At 41.2% G+C, this 19,258-nt stretch overlaps 1 protein-coding gene and 2 long non-coding RNA genes across 3 annotated transcripts in view; 1 reads left to right on the top strand and 2 right to left on the bottom strand.

The window, feature by feature from the left end:
- Positions 1-2,750: 2,750 nt before the first annotated feature.
- On the top strand, positions 2,751-10,591 carry LOC137623216 (uncharacterized). Its single transcript, XR_011040568.1, has 3 exons — positions 2,751-2,883; positions 9,555-9,641; positions 9,877-10,591. It is a non-coding gene; the product is annotated as an uncharacterized lncRNA (long non-coding RNA).
- LOC137623213 (periodic tryptophan protein 2 homolog) overlaps positions 9,447-19,258 on the bottom strand; it is a 101,418-nt gene continuing 91,606 nt past the window's right edge. The window contains exons 17-19 of the mRNA XM_068353931.1: positions 17,601-17,675; positions 14,041-14,266; positions 9,447-9,676 (exon numbers count right to left, since the gene is read on the bottom strand). Of these exons, the coding sequence (XP_068210032.1) occupies positions 9,499-9,676; positions 14,041-14,266; positions 17,601-17,675 (479 nt within the window). The 3' untranslated portion in view covers positions 9,447-9,498. The remainder of the gene's footprint in view (positions 9,677-14,040; positions 14,267-17,600; positions 17,676-19,258) is intronic.
- On the bottom strand, positions 10,696-13,026 carry LOC137623215 (uncharacterized). Its single transcript, XR_011040567.1, has 3 exons — positions 12,483-13,026; positions 11,810-12,061; positions 10,696-11,779 (listed from the first exon to the last, which is right to left on the bottom strand). It is a non-coding gene; the product is annotated as an uncharacterized lncRNA (long non-coding RNA).

Raw genomic sequence — 19,258 nt, 5'->3', positions numbered from 1 at the left:
AAGGATGGATGCGAATTAGTTACTCTGATAGACCTCTCTACCAAATGCAGAGAGGAGCCTAAGAGACAGACTTTGCAACCTCAAATGTCTCTCTTTTTGGAGAGGGAGGCTATTGTCCGGTCCTGGATGTCACTGCTCTCAACGCCTTCGTTCAGAAGACAAAGTTCTCCATGGAGTCATCGAAATCAGTCCTTACAGCAGTAGGAAAGATCCACTGGATGGTCTCTTTAGGCTTCCAAGATGCTTACTTCCACATCCTCATCCATCCGAACTTCAAGCAATACCTGAAGGTTCGTGTATAGGAGGAAGTTTTCCAGCTTTGGGCTCTTTGTTTCAGTCTAAGCACCACCCCTCAAATAGAGGGTGCGTCTGTTAGGACCTGTCGTTCTTCTAATCCATAGACCTCTTGCAAGGAATGTGGACCTTAAAACTTCTTCCAAGCTCCCTATCCCCTGGGAGAAGGAATGTCGAACGACAAAGGAAACGAGAGGCTTTAACTCCCGAGCAGACGCCTCCTCGAGCATACCTATTGACGCTTCTCAGGTAACTCACCTTCAACATAGGAAAGGTGAGGTAAAAGTTTTTTCATCATCTTCGGATGACGCAGCTCCCTGACGAGGCTGGCATCAACTTCCAGACCTCTAAAGAGGAAGGTGGACACGGTAAATCAGCGTCCTATCGTGACATCGCAAGCTTCTGGTTGTAGTCTTTGGAGCAGTCCTGAGTGTTTTTTCTTTCTACTGAAGAAAACTCTCCTTCCTAACATCCTTAAAGGATGTCGGCAACTGTCAAATAACGTCCAACTCACCCAGTTGCAGAACAGTTGTCTGAGCCTAGCATGACATCGGTTCATGCTCCTTCTCCACCGTTAAACTGGTTATCGTTTTCTGGAGGCTCTGCATGTTTTTTAAACGGTGTAGAAAGAGAGCTTGTGGTAGACGTGTCATCTCCTGTACCATAACAGGTTGACCCTATTTTTATTATGCTGCTAAATATGCAACAGAAACTCTCTTCGCTCATTCTAGTTTATCAGCCTGCGAACAACAAGAGAGTAGCAGGCCTGGACCCTGAGTGTCAGGTGACTTCAAACCTGGACACCAAGCGCTGTGAGGCTACTAGTCAAGATGTTCTTGATGACGAACGTCTTTACAACTCCCTAGTTAAGCGTCGAGCGTTTATCGGGACGCGATGTCAACCATCAAGCAGAATGCGACCCTGAGCATCAAACAGCTCGTGACATGGACTTGTACGTATTTCCACTGTTCAATTCATTACAAAGTGATGCAAAAGTTTCACATGAAAGGAATGGATCGACTCTAGTGGCCCTCTTTTAACCCTCAGAGAGTGGTTCACAGAGGTACTGCAATGGTTGGTAGACACTCAAAGAAGTCTTTCATTAAGGGTGGATTTACTCACCGTATTCATGGCACAAAGACTTGGACCTTTCTAATGTTAAAGACCTACAGAAACTTCTCAAAACGTTTGAAACATGAAAGCAACAGCTCCAGGATTTACCAGTTTGGAATCTGAATATTGTCCTGATGTTTATTATTAGTGACATGTTTGAGCCCTTGCATTCAGCTTCATTTAAGGACCTCACGATGAAGACTATTTTTGGTTAGTCTAGCGACAGCTCACAGAGTCAGTGGGATTCATGCTTTTAGCTTAATGATTGGTTTGTTTTCGAGATCACAAAGCCATCTGCTCATTACAGTTAGGCTTTCTTGCCAAGAACGAACGCCCTTCTCAACCTTGACCCAAGGCTTTTGAGATTCCGAACCTTTCGGATGTGGCTGGCGAGGAGTTAGAGAGAGTCCTGTCCTCAGTAATATCCCTGAAGTTATATCTAAACTGAACGAAAGCGTTGCGAGGCTATTCAGAAGCTCTTTGGTGCTCGGTCTAGAAGTCCTTGTTACAGATGTCGAAGAATGCTCTTTCATTCTTCATCAGGCTCTTAATTAAGAGGCTCATGTACTTTGTAGTAAGGCAGACTGCTAGTTTTTATAAAGGCCAAGACGCTTGAAGTTCAAACTGTAACAACTTTGGTGGCCTTCAAGCAGAATAGATCATTGCAAAGCATTAAGGACACAACCTTTTAGAGGAGTAAATCTGCATTCACTTCACATTAATTGAAACTTGTCCAGACTCTTTTTGAGGACTGCTTCACTCTGGGATCATTCGTAGCAGCTAGTGCAGTAGTGGGGGAAGGATCCACCACTACGTTCCCATAATCCTAATACCCTTTTTTTCTCTTGGAACTTTTGTATTTTTATGGTGTCTTGGAGATTGGTCGACAGTCTTCCACAATCATTGATTTTAACAGGTGGTCAATTTTGTTCCTTGAGAGAGCCTGGAACAAGGGTATTTGTTGAGGTCCTGTCAAAATAGAGATTTTTACACTGGTTTGACAGCTCCTAGAGATCTTCAGCCCCCTGAGGGGATCGCTGGGCCTCATAAGGAATGCGGACTAATGACTAATATCATTAAAGTCAGCTTTCTTATCAGGTACGAACTCTTAAGGTTGTTATTTAACTTTTAAGTAATATTCCAATAATGTTGGCTGTCTCTGACCCTCCACCAAGGGTGTCAATCGGCTACATATATATCCACTGGGTAAGTCAGATGTTTAAAAATGATATTTTCATTATAAAGTAAAAATTTTAACATACTTACCCGGTGGATATATATAATTTAACTCCCTCCCTTCTTCCCTCTAGAGACCTATGGGCATGGAAAATCTGAAGATACAGGGAGTGGTTCTTGGTACCATCGCGTGAGGGCTCACTGGTGGTACACCTGGCTACTCAATCTGCGATTGCCGCGAGTTTTGAATTTCTGCCGTGACATCAGGGACTTAAGCTATATATACAGTATATCCACTGGGTAAGTATGTTCAAAAATTTATTTTATAATGAAAATATAATTTTTCTAACTCCTGTGGTACCCCTAATTACCTCATTCCGTATCTTGTCTCTTCTTGTCGGTTATTGTTACAGCTTCCAGCACTCTTTCCTTAAACAAGACTCTCAGTTCTTCCTCTTTCAATTTCCACCACTTAATCTTTGGGTCCATTCTCGTCTTTTTACTTCTACAATTCCTTAGTCTGCAATCAGTTACTACTAACCTGTGTTGTGCTGCTACACTCTCCCCATTTATCACCTTGCAATTTCTAACCTCTGTCAAATGGTCTCTCTTACACAGCAGCAAATCTATCTGGCTTTCCCTGCCACTGCTACTGTAAGTACTCAGTCTGTTAATCTTTTTTCTCAAAGGTGTTGATCATTGCTAGGTCAAAAGCCACTGCAAAATCAATCACTTTTTCTCCCCCATCATTTCTCTCACCCACACCCCAACCTCCATGCACCCTCTCTATCCCTTCCCTACTAATTCCCAAGTGGCCATTCAGATCTCCTCCTATAATTACCCTTTCGCTTGCAGAAGTTATTCCAAGCTCCTGGTCCATCTCCTCCCAGAATATATCCTTCTCCTCTGTACATCCAGTTTGCGGGGCATAGGCACAGACCACATTGACTATTGTTGCTCCCAGTCCCAGCTTTAATCTCACAATTGTCATTTTTCCTATTCACACCAATCAAACTTTCCTTCAAATCTTTCGATGATATTATTCCTACACCATTTCTTCCTTCCATATTTACTCCACTGTAATCAAATTTACAACCTTCGCCTAGTTCTCTTGCCTAATTTCCCTTCCACCTGGTCTCCTGCACACACAGCACTCCAATTTTCCTTCTCTCCATGAGGTCAACCAGGTCTCACCCTTTTCCAGTCATTGTCCCCACATTCAGAGTTGCTACTCTCATCCTCTCCTCAGATATTTTCCTGTGAGCTTGCCTCTTTAACCCAGCCCACCCATGACAGGGTAGCCCTTGCTGATTTTTCGGAGGGATCAGGCGAGGTCCCAACGCGTCGCCTACGGGGAACGCCCTAGCATTAATTTTATTTTCACAATTTTCACTGGCCATATTGGTTTTGGCTAATTTTTCATGGCCAGATGCCTTTCCTGCTGCCAACCCTCCCCATTTACCCAGGCTTGGGACCGGCACCAAGTTGAGACTGGCTTGCCCTCCCTCAGTGGCTGGGTTCTCTCCCTCTGCTAACCAAGAATCCAATGTTTATGAGCTCCTTTGCAATGGGATCAGCAAAGGGCTAGGCACTTCAGGCCAAAGTCCAAACCTGGTTGAAGAAAGGCCCTATCCAGGAGATCCTCGTCGGTTCCCCTGGCTTCTTGAATCGACTCTTGCTTGTGGAAAAGGTGTCTGGAGGCTGGAGACCAGTCACTGATCTATCAGCTCCGTACAAGTTTGTCATAAAGTCTTCGTTCAGTATGGAGACGGCAGACTCGGTCAGTCTAGTGATAAGACCTCAAGTGCTTCATGTGTACACGGGATTTAAAGGACACATACTTCCAGATCCCAATCCATCTGTCTTCAAGGAAGTATCCGAGTTCAACATCGACAACAAGTCATATCAGTTCAAGGTGCTGTGTTTCGGCCTTTCCACAGCACCTCGGGTCTTCACAAGTGTTTGCCCTGTGTCATCTTGGGCTCACAGGTTCGACATCTGTGTCCTTTATTACCCGGACAACTGGCTAATCCTAGCAGACTCGGTGGCATCCCTTCTTACGCACAGAGAAAAACTTATGAGACTTTGCCAAGATGTGGGGATCATGGTAATCTCGAGAAGTCTTCCCTACTTTCAACTCAAAGACTGGTATGCCTGGGCATGGTATTAGACACCAAACATCATAAAGCCCTTCTATCAGACAGGATAGCAAGGCTGAGGAAAGTCGCAATGCCTTTCCTCAAACGAGAAGATCTCCCAGCCCAGAAGGGGCTATGTCTCCTCGGACATCTATCATCCTTGGTATGTGTAGTTCCCATCGGTCGCCTCATGATTCAATCTCTCCAGTGGTGTCTGAAGTCCAATTGGAATCAGGCTTTTGATTACCCGGACACTCTGATTCCCAGGGGATCAGAGGAAAAGACGTATCTCGAATGGTGGATTGCAGACGACAATTTTTTACCGAAGATGAACACTATTTTTCTGGCCCTTCCACCAATTCCTGGCAGTTCACTTGGTGGTGGTGATGAGCGACAACACCATGGTAGTAGCTTACATAAAAAGCAATGAGGTACTTTTTTGCAGTCCCTATCCCTTCTAGCAGTAGAGATACTGAGATGAGAAGGGCATTAGTCCACTCGGTCTCACTATCAGCTTGCTTCATTCCTGGCAAAAGGAATGTGCTTGCCGACAATCTGAGCAGAGCATCGCAGATAATGGGTTCCGAATGGTTTTTGGATCATCTAGTAGCCAACAAAGTCTGGACTTTGTGGGGTTCCCTGACTGTGGACCCGTTTGCAACGGCCTGAAACTTCAGGCCCTTGTTGCAATACTCCCCAGTCCCAGATCCCAAGGCTCTCTGGCAAGATGCATTCCAACAATGGGAGGACATTCATCGACGTGTTCGTATTCCCACCATTCTGTCTGATGAGAAGAGTACTCAACAAGACCAGAACATCGGTCAATCTTTCAAGGACCCTCATAGCTCTGATATGGCATCATGCGGAATAGTTCCCAGACCTTCTGCTGCTCTTGGTGGAGCCGCTAAGAGAACTTCCTCCACGACACAATCTACTCAAACAACCACATGTCAACTTTGCCACAAGGCTGTAGCTTTGCTACGCCTTCACTCCTGGAAACTATCCAGCATATCCTCTCTCTGAGAGGTGTTTTCACATCAAGTCGCCAAAGGGGATGCCTGGATAGCTGCAAAAGTCATCAACTTCATTCTACCAGGCGAAGTGGAAAGTCTTTTTCTGTGGTTGATGCCGTGGAAGGGGTCTCAATCCATTCAATACCATTATTCCAGCAATAGTGGAATTTCTTGTGTACTAAGGGAGGAAATACATCTTTCGGTTTCAACGGTTAAAGGCTATCGCTCAACCTTGAGTCTCGCCTTTAAACTGAAAAGAATGGGCATTTCCTCATCTTTAGAGCTTCCATCCTCATACGTAGTTGTGGACTTACCTGTCCTCAGTCAGAAGTGACACCTCCCCCATTGCACGTAGTTCGAGTTCTTTGGTCCCTTGAAGGATTCCCGTACAAACCATTACGACAGGCAACAGTTTGCCTTCTAACCTGGAAGACAGTGTTCCTACTCGCCTTGGCTTCAGCCAAACAAGTTAGTGAATTTCATGGTCTTTCGTCTGACATCGCCCATTCAAGAGGAAGGGTATTGGTAAGCTTCAGCTTCGTCCCTGATTTTGTTGCCTAGACTCAGAATCCAGGTTTTGGATCCTAGATTCGATTCCTTCCAGATAACGAGTCTCTGCTATGTAACTGTCAACCCAATGATCTGTTACTAAGCCCAGTAAGATGTTTGTGGCGCTACCTCAAGAGATCAGTTGCAGCTCAGCCCAGAGTACCCTCACTGATTGTCAGCACGGACAGAGACAAGAGGAGGATCACGGGAAACACAATCTGTTTGGATTCGCAGGGTCACTGACCTTGCTCTGAGTCCTGTTCCAGAGCCTACGATGTCAGGGGTGTAGTTACATCTCTGGCTGGCAAGAAGAACTACTCTGTGATGCAGGTATTGCAAGTGGGAGTGTGTGTGAAAAACGCCAAACTATGTTCATCGCCCACTACCTGCAATGCATGACACACAGGAACCTCGATAGGTCTTCTATCAGTCCTGTGATGTTAGTACCTCAAGCTCCTTAATGGACAGGTAGCAGAAGGTTAAGGGAATTGGTTACCCAGGTTTTAGTCTGAGTGATTGAAAGGGAAAGTCTGGCTCATTCCCTTTCTTCATCCTCCCCTCTTTTGGGAAAATCAGCATCCAGAGTCCTCTGCACAAGCTGACCTCAAACCTCGGCAGGTAAACCATTTTGTATCCTAGTATTGTACCAATACTGTTGCGCCCCCATACCCTAGCGAGGTGGTATTGGGAATGTCTCGGTATCCTCGGTTATTTACTGAGAGTCTCAGAATTACTTTTACCTTGACAGTCACATTGCTAGTGTCTCACCATCACACAGCTTGCGTAGGCCGCAGACCATGCTTAGCAGGTTTAGCGAGGTGTTAGGATCTCCTTATTGTTGCTCTAATCTCTGCACAACAGGGAGTACCCCGGGTAAGGCCAAAAAGCCAGACTGCCAGGGACATAAACCCTCCTAATGGGTGAGTCACCCTATTAAATAGCTTTGGTTTGTATTCCAGTCGCAGAACAAATGACAAATTCAGTGGTAATTTGTATTTTTCCTAACGATACAAACCTTAGCCATTTAAACATACTTGCCTGCCAACCCTGTCCTCCTTTAAGTCCTACCTCCAAGCAAAGTGAGCTCAATCACAAGTGTGTGAGTGAGAGGGGTAGCAAGCTACCCCCCCCCCTACCTAGCGGGATGGGTTGTTAACCCACACTAAATTTTACTGGCTCGTCCTTTCAGCTTCACCGAAAGTAATACCCTATTAAATAGCTAAGGTTTGTATTGCTAAGAAGGATACAAATTGCCTCCAAATTTTTCATGTTTATGTATATTTGTAGACTTGTGGAACCTATCGAGAATTTCCTTCGTTTCTTATGGGAAAAATTATTTTAGAATACTAGCATCTTAGGTTACAAGTTTGCTCCCAAAACAAATTAAACTCATAAACTGAGGTACTTCTGCATAAAACAGTGCATAAAATCACTTCCCTTTTTAAGCAACTGAAGATAGTCCGTGGCTTTTGTAAAGGCCTTGGAGCATGTGATGCCCTTCTTACAATCTCCAATGCTGTACAGAAATACCTTGATTGTGGTCAGGAGGTTCGTATGATTCGCCTGGATTTTAGTGCTGCCTTTGACTGTAAATCATAAGGGCCTTGTTTTCAAACTCAATAATTGGGAGTGGGTGGGTCTTTTCTTGGCAGCATTATTGAACTTTCAAGTAATAGATCATAAAGAGGTGTTGTTGATGGGCACTATAGTGAATGTAGAAATGTGATATCTGGTGTTCCTCAGAGTATTATTGGCTTAGAAAACAAGCTTGTTGCATATGCAGATGATGCTACACTCTTTGCATCAATTCTATCTTCTGAATGTAGATCTGGGTTTGCTGAATCTCCTGATAGAGATCTAGCTAAAATTAGTGTGTGGTGCAAATTATGGGGCATGAAGCTGAATCCCAACAAAACTCAAATTATGATTGTAAGTAGATCGAGGAAGTGGTTCCTTAACAACTGGATCTCAGCATTGATAATGTTTCTTTAACTTTGTAAGGCTTAGAAGTTTAAGTGTGATTATTGACAGTAGATTTACTTTTGAGAAACATTGGGTTTGTCTCTCTTTCAGTTGCATAAAAAACTGGCTTATTCAGAATGTCTTGTCAGATTTTTGGTTATCAGTCTATACAGAAGCAGTGTTTTACTTCTTTTATTCTACCTTGTTTCGATTATTGTTCACTTGTCTGGTCTCCAGCTGCTGAATCTCATCTTATTTTGTCTGATAGTAACCTACGATCCGTTAAATTTTTTATTCCTGAGCTAGCTTTTAATTTGTGGCACCATTGCTCAATTAGTTTGTTATGCATAATTTTGACCATCCTTTACATTCCGATCTTCCCGGCCAGTACCATCCTGTTCGTAATACAAGGCATGCAGTTAATTCTAATAGTCAGGCCTTCTCCATCATGAGGCTCAATAGTAAAAAGTATTCTAGAAGTTTTATTCCAGCTGTGACCAAGTTGTGGAATGATCTTCCTAATCGGGTAATTGAATCGGTAGAACTTCAAAAGTTCAAACTTGCAGCAAATGTTTTATCTGTTGTTACTATTCCCTAAAATATTTCATTTTAATTGATTTCTAATAGTTTATTATTTCCTTTCCTCACTGGGCTATTTTTCCATTGGAGCCCTTGGGGTAATAGTCTTCTGATTTTCCAACAAGGGTTGTAGCTTAGCTTTGTAATAATAATAATAATAATAAATCATATAAACATAGGGTAAAGGAAATTGTCCTCATTTTGATTGGAAGGGCATGTATGACTTGGTGTATTTTGGGGGGCCTTAGGAAGGCGCACTGTAACCCCACATCTTATATGATATATGTAACTAAGAAATTACCATAAGAGCAATGTAAGTTGACTTTTATATAAAACACTTGGCGAGGTACAGTAATGGTAATTTCGTCAGTTATGACATCAAAAGGAATATAGTTATTCACATATTTATATGACTTTTGCAATGTGTAGAATATTAGGTGTAAATTTTAGGGTTATATGAACATGAACAAAACTGGTGAAACAAGTTTTAGTAGCTATAACACTGAAGTTTGCCAATGTTAAAAAATTATACATTACTGTATAATCATAACCCGTGTACTGTTTATAAAATTCCCTCTAAATTGCTATGAATCTAAGTTAGGGCCTAAAAAAAAAGTCTAAAAAAAATATTACAATTTTATTAGCTAAGAGCCATTATAACTAAATTTTTTATATTAAGGTTCTGCATCAATGTCATTAAATATATCTTCAATATGCTCTTCACTTTCAGCATCTGACTGAACAATGCCGTTCATCTCAACATCTAGTTCTTCCTTTGCAACTCCTTGACGCATCCTATGCAAAGATGATTGTGTTTGTAAGTACTTCAGCATATACTCATTGTGACTGCACCTGAAAAAATAGAGCAAAAATAATTTAATGCTTGTTAGTTTAACATGAATGTATTTTTAATTAAGCTTTAATGTGTCAATAACAAACACCTTAATTCCAATTATTTTAACATTATACAATAATCAATAAGAAATATATGAAGCAGATAAATTCTCCACATTAACCCTCGAAGAATTTTGACCATGCTCTTTATTTTATAGAGTAGGTTCCAGTAAAATGAAGAAAGAAAAGGATAAACTGACATGAAGATAACTGAAGAGAGCAATAGTTGCATAGACAGGAGAAAAGACTACAAGGAGGAAAATCAGGCCAAATTCACAGTTATCATCATTGTTGGTCACTCCTATCAACTGAACCCCTGATCTAATATTCACACATCTATTATCTGAATTTTTAATACCCTCAGCTGAGAAGTTTTCAAGACCTTCAGCTGTGAACGCTTTAAACACCACCCTCAGCTGGGACCTCTTCAAAACCACCTTCAGATGGGAACTCTTCAAGACCCTCAGCTGAGAGAACTCTGTAACAACCACAGCTGGGAACTCTACAAACAACATATTCAGCTGAAAATGCAACACCCTCTGCTGAAAACTCTTCAACACCCTCATCAGGAAACTATTCATGACCCTCAGCTGAGAACTCTTCAAAAACGCCATCAAACGCCATCAACTGGGAAATATTCAAACACCACTCTCGACTGAGAACTCTTCAAACAACACCCTCAGCTGAGAACACTTCAAACAACACCGTTGTTGAGAACTTTTCAAACAACACCTTCAGCTGGGAACCCGAGAACGTTATCTGGGAACTCTTCAAACATCCTCCCCTGGGAACTCAAAAAACACCCTTAGCTGGAAATTCTTCAAACAACATCCTCAGCTGGGAACTCTCAAATAATATCCTCAGCTGGGAACTCTCAAATAATATCCTCAGCTGGGAACTCTCAAATAATATCCTCAGCTGGGAACTCTCAAATAATATCCTCAGCTGGGAACTCTTCAAATAATATCCTCAGCTGGGAACTCTTCAAACGACACCCTCTGCTGAGAACTCTTCAAACGACACCCTCTGCTGAGAACTCTTCAAACAACACCCTCTGCTGAGAACTCTTCAAACAACACCCTCTGCTGAGAACTCTTCAAACAACACCCTCTGCTGAGAACTCTTCAAACAACACCCTCTGCTGAGAACTCTTCAAACAACACTCTCTGCTGAGAACTCTTCAAACAACACTCTCTGCTGAGAACTCTTCAAACAACACCCTCTGCTGAGAACTCTTCAAACAACACCCTCTGCTGAGAACTCTCCAAACAACACCCTCTGCTGAGAACTCTTCAAACAACACCCTCTGCTGAGAACTCTTCAAACAACACCCTCTGCTGAGAACTCTTCAAACAACACCCTCTGCTGAGAACTCTTCAAACAACACCCTCTGCTGAGAACTCTTCAAACAACACCCTCTGCTGAGAAGTCTTCAAACAACACCCTCTGCTGAGAAGTCTTCAAACAACACCCTCTGCTGAGAAGTCTTCAAACAACACCCTCAGCTGGGAATTCTTCAAACATCCACTTTGGCTGAGAACTCTTTTTAACACTTTCAGCTGGAAAGTCTTCCGACAACACACTCGGCTGAGAACTCTACACCTTCACTTGGAAACTCTTCAAACAACACTTAGCTGAGAACTCTTCAAATAACTCTCTCAGCTCAGAATTCTTTAAATAACTCTCAGCTGAGAACTCTCTCACAACTTTCAGCTAGAAAACCTTCAGGCAACACCCTCAGCTGAGGACTCGACACCTTCAGATGGGAACTTATCAAACACCACCACCCTCAGCTAAGAATTCAACACTTTTAAGGTGGGAACTCTTCAAACACCACCCTCAGCTAAGAACTCTGCAAACAACATGCTCAGCTGAAAACTAAACACCTTCAGCTGGTTACTTTTAAAACAACACATAAACTGAGAACTTCAACACTTGCAGCTGTGAAATTTGAACACCCCCCTCAACTGGATACTCTTCAACACCTTCAGATGGGAACTCTTCAAACAACACCCTCAGCTGAGAAGTCTTCAACACCCTCAGCTGAGAAGTCTTCAACACCTTCAGTAGAAAACGAGAAGTCTTCAACACCTTCAGTAGAAAACTCTTTAAACACCACGCTCAGCTGGGAACTCTTCAAACACCACCCTCAACTGAATACTCAACACCTTCAGATGGGACTCTTCAAACAACACCGTCAGTTGAAAACTATGCAGCACCATCAGCTGAGATCTCTTTAACACCACCGTCAGCTGAGAAGTCTTCAACACCTTCAGCTTGGAACTCTTCAAATAATACTTTCCACTGAGAAGTCTTCAACACCCACAGGTGAGAACTCGACACCTTCAGCAGAGATCTCTTCAAACACCACCCTCAGCTGGGATCTCTTCAAACAACACCCTCAGTTGAAAACTATTCAACATCATCAGCTGGGAACTCTTCAAACAACACCCTCAGTTGAAAACTATTCAACATCATCAGCTGGGATCTCTTCAAACAACACCCTCAGTTGAAAACTATTCAACATCATCAGCTGGGACCTCTTCAAACACCACCCTCAGCTGAGAACTCTTCAACACTTTCAGCTTGGAACTCTTCAAATAACACTCTCCACTGAGAACTCTTGAACACCCACTGGTGAGAATTAGACACCTTCACCAGAGATCTCTTCAAACACCACCCTCAGCTGAGATCTCTTCAAACACCACCCTCAGCTGAGATCTCTTCAAACACCACCCTCAGCTGAGATCTCTTCAAACACCACCCTCAGCTGAGATCTCTTCAAACACCACCCTCAGCTGAGAACTCTTCAACACTTTCAGCTGGGAACTCTTCAAACACCACCCTCAGCCGAGAACTCTTCAACACCTTCAGATGGAAACTCTTCAAACAACAACTTCAGTTGAAAACACAACACCATCAGCTGAGAACTCTTCAAACATCACTCTACTGACAAGTCTTCAACACCCACAGGTAAGAACTCAACAACTTCAGCAGAGAACTCTTAAACACTTTCAAGAAGCTGGGAACTCTTCAAACACCACCCTCAACTGGATACTCTTCAACACCTTCAGATAGGAGCTCTTCAAACAACAACCTCAGTTGACAACTCAACACCATCAGCTGAGATCTCTTTAATACCACCATCAGCTGGCAACTCCTCAAACACCTCCCTCAACTGGATACTCTTCAAGCCCTTCAGCTGGAAAATCTTCAGACAACCACCTCAGTTAAGAACTCTTCAACTCATTCAGATGGGAATTTTTCAAACAACACCCTCAGTTGAAAAGTCTTCAACTCCTTCAGGTTGGAACTCTTCAAGCAACACTCTCCACGGAGAAGTCTAACAACACACTCCACTGAGAAGTCTTCAACACCTGTAGGGGAGAACTCAATACCTTCAGCAGAGAACTCTTCAAACACCACCCTCAGCTGGAACTCTCAAATGCCCTCAGTTGAGAACTGTTTAATACCCTCAGCTGGAAAATATTCAAACAACACCCTCAATGGGAAAGTGACCCTGTTACCTTGAAGCATTCTGCTCTGGCTGTGCGGTACTAAACAGCAGAATACTGTTTCCCCCATATGATCTTGGGTCTTAACATGTTCAGAAAGTTGACTGAACTTGACAAAGCCTGTCACATAACAGGCAACCAAAAGCAAACACCTCTTCCAGCACTCAACAAGCTTGCAGAAATTTGTCCACCATTCTTAAGAAGTGAAGCAATCAGTATCATAGAGAGAGAGAGAGAAAACTGTCTGACAACAGAAACTCTTTCCACTACCACCAAGGGGTACAGCCAAGACTGAAGAGCTTTGTAACTGTCGACCGCATTGGTAACGAGCCCCTATTGACCAACAGATTGAGATGATGGACTGAGACTGAGCATCACGGCTGAGGCATTCTCCCCAAAGGCACTTCATTCAGCTGAAAAGACTGGGTTGCGCTCAATTGTGCTAGCGTATAGGTAGGAAGAAAGGGAGAAAAGTCACTGTTTGTTATGAAACTCCCCATAAACCTTCTCAACATGAAAGTGTCTATCAATCATGCCTTTAACATTTACAGCAAGGTTCTAAGTTTATAAAATTTATAAAGTCCCAAATGCCATATGTGCATTTACAGAGTGGGAAGAACACTGATTTCTGTAAAATGTGTTATTGTAAATTGTAATATGTTGGCTGACAAGTTATTTAAAGCACACACTTGATAACAATATGCTAATCTTAAAGTTTCACATAAAGAAGCGGTGTCAAAAATTTTGGTAAAATAAAAAGCATTAATAAAAGTAATATCCATAAAATGACTTGTTAATTTTACTTACACTTTACTTAGGTTAGTATGGTGGGTAGTTAATGACTTCTGAAGTGAATTTAGAATAGTCATGATTTCTGGAGCTCGAGTCTTCAGGTTCTGACCATGAGAGGTGACAAGCATACTGGCCCACTTTGCATATAACCCAATGTGTGGAGAGGTTTCCATTATTTCAGCCAAAAACTTAAGCACACCTTCCACATAAATCTGTCCTAAATCATTTATCACAAATTTTACTGTAAAGAGAAAAATTATCAAATTAGTTGAATTTTTACAGTAAAGAAAAAAATTATCAAATTAGTTGAATTTTTATATTGTTAACCCACAATAAAGAATAAATAATTTACCATACTAAATTTCAAAACATGAAGTTGTAAAAATGGAAAAATATCACTAAAAATTTGATAAAATTGATCTTAATGACTAATGGTAAATCAACATAAATAACATAGCACACCGTATTTTATTACATTGTAATCACCAGAGGTATTAGAATTGCTAGAATTATATAACATAGAATATACCTTTTGAACACTTTATAGTGCAAAAATCACAAATATTTTAATCAATTTCTACTTTTCCAAACCATACAAACATGAGACCTTTAATAGAAGTATGAATTCAGCAAAGCTGAAATGAATGTTTTTCAAGTTTTAACGAAGTAAATACAGCTGGGTGATGGGCAGGACTTTAGTTAAGAAAAATACAAAACTATTAAAAAAATTTGATTTGTTCCTATATATAATCAAACCTTTGGCCTTTAGCCTGACATTTGAGGCTCTGACAGTTTGTTTATTAAGCATACAGGTTGTCTAAGGGTATTAGACAGTGTTCCATAGCAGCTGACAGGTCTGGGATTGAATAAAACATAGCTAAATTTTTATTCACTCGGGTGGTGAAAAGGTTTATTGTTGGGGACCACCAACGGACAATAAGTGTTTCCACCATGCAGGATATCATGTGCCCCTGACTGTCAATACTCCATTGACAGTCAGGGGCACATGATATCCTGCATGGTGGAAATACTTATTGTCCGTTGGTGGTCCCCAACAATAAACCTTTTCACCACCCGAGTGAATAAAAATTTAGCTATGTTTTATTTAATCCCAGACCTGTCAGCTGCTATGGAACACTAATACCCTTAGACAACCTGTATGCTTAATAAACAAACTGTGACAGTTTCAAATGTCAGGCCAAAGGTTTGATTATATATAGGACATTCCTCTTCCCTGGAATATACCTTGCTGACACCTCTACTACCTTGCCTCGCATCCCATAGTGTATGTCTGCTTTGCCAATTTGCAGAGTGGTTAGAACACTTGCTTGTTGATGTATGCTACTATGGTAGTGTTGTCTCTCATCAATGCTACTGAGTGCTCTATCAAACTCTGTTGGAAAAATTGTACAGCTAGAAGCACCGCTCGTATTTCCAGCAAGTCGATGAGCACTCTTTTCGTCTTTGGACCAGTTTCAAGGTGATCTTGTTCGTCAGGCATGCGCTCCACCTTTCCTTAGATGTGTCGTTGAACAGCAGCATCTCTGGATGTGGTTAGTCGAGTGAAACTCCCTTAGTGAGGTTTTTGTCATTTAGCCACCACCAGAGGTCTTCAACAACTTTTCATTTTACTGGAATTTGAAAGTGTGGGGGATCAGAAACTGCTGACCAGAGGGGCTTTAGATATCATTGAAGCTACCTCCCTCTGGTGGAGACAGCTGTGAGGCACGAGCTTCTCTAACTATGAAAGAGGTCCCAGATGATGTCACCACTGCTGTGCTGGTAGTTGTTGAACAGTCAGGAATGGTTGCACTACCTCTGAGTCTGTTGATGCAATCATTTGATGGGAAGATTCCCGCTGCTGCCATATCTATCAACATTTCCAGATACTTCATCTATCTCTTGGGCGGTAGACTCGACTTCTATAGATTCATCACAATTCCTGGATTGCAGCAAGAGGCAATAAGTTTGTCTAGATCCTGGAGGTACTGCCTCCTCAAGGATGGAAGGATCCACCAATTCTCAAGATATTGCAGAAGGCAAATTCTATTCAAATGGGCCCGAGATGAGACCAGGGTGAGCACTCACATGAACATTTGGGGAGTAGTCGAAAGTTTGAAGCACAGGACTTTGAAATAGTAATCAACCCTCCCTAGGTTGAAGCAGAAGAAATTGATATCAGATTGGCAGATTGATATTTGAAAATATGCATCCTCAAGATCAAGAGAGAGCACGAGTTCGACCTTCCAGATGGCTGCACAAACTGTACTTGCTAACTCCATCTTGAACTGAATTTATACAGGTCTCCATTCTCCCATAAACTAGGAATAGTCAGCTGTAGAAGCCAAGAGACTAGTCTTGGATTTGAATTGCATTCTTCCCTATCAACTCATTTTGTTTGCGAGGATGAGGGCTATTGGCAATTCCGGAGGGTACGTTGGAATGTCACTTAAGAGCAAGTGAGGGGAAGACGAGAGTTGATGAAAGGAAGGTGGTAAGTTTCTAATGACTTTTACCATCAAACTTTCTGTACCGTATCGCTGCCACGTTGCCCAATTGCTTGAAAGACAGCCCTTACTTGCCGATCTCGGGAACTGCTGCTTACTGGCCACCTGTGTTTACCCCGTTAAAAGTTTAATAGCTGTTCCAGCTTTGCTGAAGTTACACTCCTATTAAAATTTTAAGCTTTGTATTATGTTTAATAATTCAGCTACAGTATTTGATCACAGTATTATTATCCGGATTACTAAATTATATGAGAAATTTTAGTTTAAACAGACTTGTTTTGCCCTATTAATATCTCATCACTCTTTAAGCTAAATGTCTTTTCATAAAAATCTTGCTCGCTTAGCTACAAAATCTCTTATTAAAAAAGAAAAAAAAAAATTTAAAGGATTCTTAAAAGGCTAAGCTGAATACTTATAATTCCAAAAATGAAACTTCTCTCCAACTACTTTAAAAATATGATAGTTCAACCAGATTTATTCCTAATACTCTCAAAATATTTGCAACACTTATTATGTTGTTTAGTTATCCGGAAAATAAACAGGCCAATACATTGTACAACTAAAGGAAATTTCCTCCATATATGGTTATACAATCCAAAGGTTAAGATTAATATACTGTGCATATTTAAATGCATGTGCATTTTATTATCATTCACCTATGTGACATTAGAAAAAAAAATAAACTACTATAAAAAGCTTTACTATACTGTGCAATGTTACTAAATCATCAAAAATTTCCAGATAAAGTAGAGGCAGTATAAAAATTCTATGGAAATTTTCAAAAGTAATAAGGATAAGGAAGCAACCCTGCTGTTAATGGGAATATTATAATGTTAAATTTCTATGCAGCCCACTTGCACTACCAAATGTTTGGCACAATTCTAACAAAAAATCCAACTACTATTTAAAATGTTTTATATTAAGTTTTCTTTCCCAAACCTGGTTTCCATAAGCTATGGAGGCTCACAGAAACCTTGAATTTTCACACACTGATGATGCTTAATGTAGTAATTAAGATGCTTTAAAAATATATTCTCCTACATACAATACTAATTTAGTTATTATTACCTGCATCCATGGGTATGGTCTCTATAACTTCTTGCTTCAGTGAATTCATGTTCAATCTCAAGGCCATCATCAATGCTGAAAAAGAAAGTAAACATGAGCAGTAATCTGAAATTATAACTTTAGAATTATAAATATCAATTAAATATTAGATAAAATGGTACACTAGAATTTTTAGCCCAATTTACATAATCTTCTATAAATACAACCGTATTATGAAACCACACATGGCTGTATTTTTTCAGATAGACAGTATACATATAGGAAACAACTAGACAATCCACCACTATTTGGTTTCATATTACCAGAAGTGATAACAAACAGTTATTAATACCATAAATTTTAAAGTAATTTGTACTGTATTTTTCCTACCTATACAAACCTGAGTCCTTTAATTGGGATTGATTCAGTGAGAACTGGAGTCAGTCGTTAGAATTGGTTAAAAAGTATTCTCACTTTTGAACTTCCAGCCCAGGACTGAGAGGGGTGGTTGAGAAGGTAAGTTTTATTAAAGGACTCAGGTTTATGTAACTATGAAAAATTGTATTTTTAAAATTTGTGATTTGTTCCCATACGACATACAAACCTTCATCCTTTAATTAGGGAGGCTCATTGCCTGGTGGTTTGGAAGTCTCCTTAGAACCAACAGGATGATTCATTTTCTTCTCTGGAAGTGACCACTGCTGAGTCCCTGTGTGGGAACTAATCGGTGACTCCAGTAACCTCCTTACTGTCTTTCATAGGGATAAAAAGACATACTGTATATGGATGCATGTCCTCGATCAAATAAAAAAAACATTTTGCCCCTTAGGGGATATCTGTTCGAAATTATAGCCCTGTATAATGATCAATAGGTTGGTAAAGATTCCTACCTCTCATTTAGAGGGGTAGAAGAGCCAGTTATTCTACCATCCATTCCAAATCTACATCTACACATTAGCATAGATGAGTTGAATTCTATCCTGTGTGGGAGCTGAGCTGGTTACACAGCTACTTGAACAGCCACCACAGAACCAAACATAAAGGTATCGGACTTGTGGGATATATTCCTGTATGTAGAAGGCAGTGAGGATGGTCTATCTTTTCCAAACTCCAGCTTTCATCACTTGATCCACTGACAAGTTTCTTTTTAAAGCTATAGTGGAGCCTATACCCCTGATTTTATGATCTCTGGTCTTACCTGGTACCTTGACCCTCTCACCAGTCGCTGCACAACTTACAGATCGTCCCATGAAGCCAGAAAGAGACTGTGTTCTTTGACACCTTTTTCTTGGTCCTACCAGTGCTAACAAAAAGTCTCTTTAACACTCAGCCTGAGGTGTCGGATCCTTTTCAGATAGCACTGCAGAGCTCTGACAGGATACAAAAGCATCTCAATCACCACCTGACACTTCAGGAAGAAAGGGAATGGCGGAGGTCTCAAACCTGTGGTCATGGTCTGCCGGGTTCTGGCAATGAATCGTTGCACAAAACTGAAGATCTCCTACCAACCATCAGCATAGGTGACTAAATAAGAGTTTTTGCAACTCACCTACACTCTTTACTGATGTAAAGGCTACAAAAAAAAAGACAATCTTGAGAGTAGGATATCTGTCTGACGACTTCTTCAAAGGCTTATACGGGGTACATGCAAGTCTTTAGGACAAAAGACGCTCCACATT

Source organism: Palaemon carinicauda, chromosome 30, assembly GCF_036898095.1.
Source record: "Palaemon carinicauda isolate YSFRI2023 chromosome 30, ASM3689809v2, whole genome shotgun sequence".
In the NCBI taxonomy this organism is placed as follows: domain Eukaryota; kingdom Metazoa; phylum Arthropoda; class Malacostraca; order Decapoda; family Palaemonidae; genus Palaemon; species Palaemon carinicauda.
The sequence above is the reverse complement of the archived record's forward strand: the minus strand, read 5'-3'. Positions and strand labels throughout refer to the sequence as shown.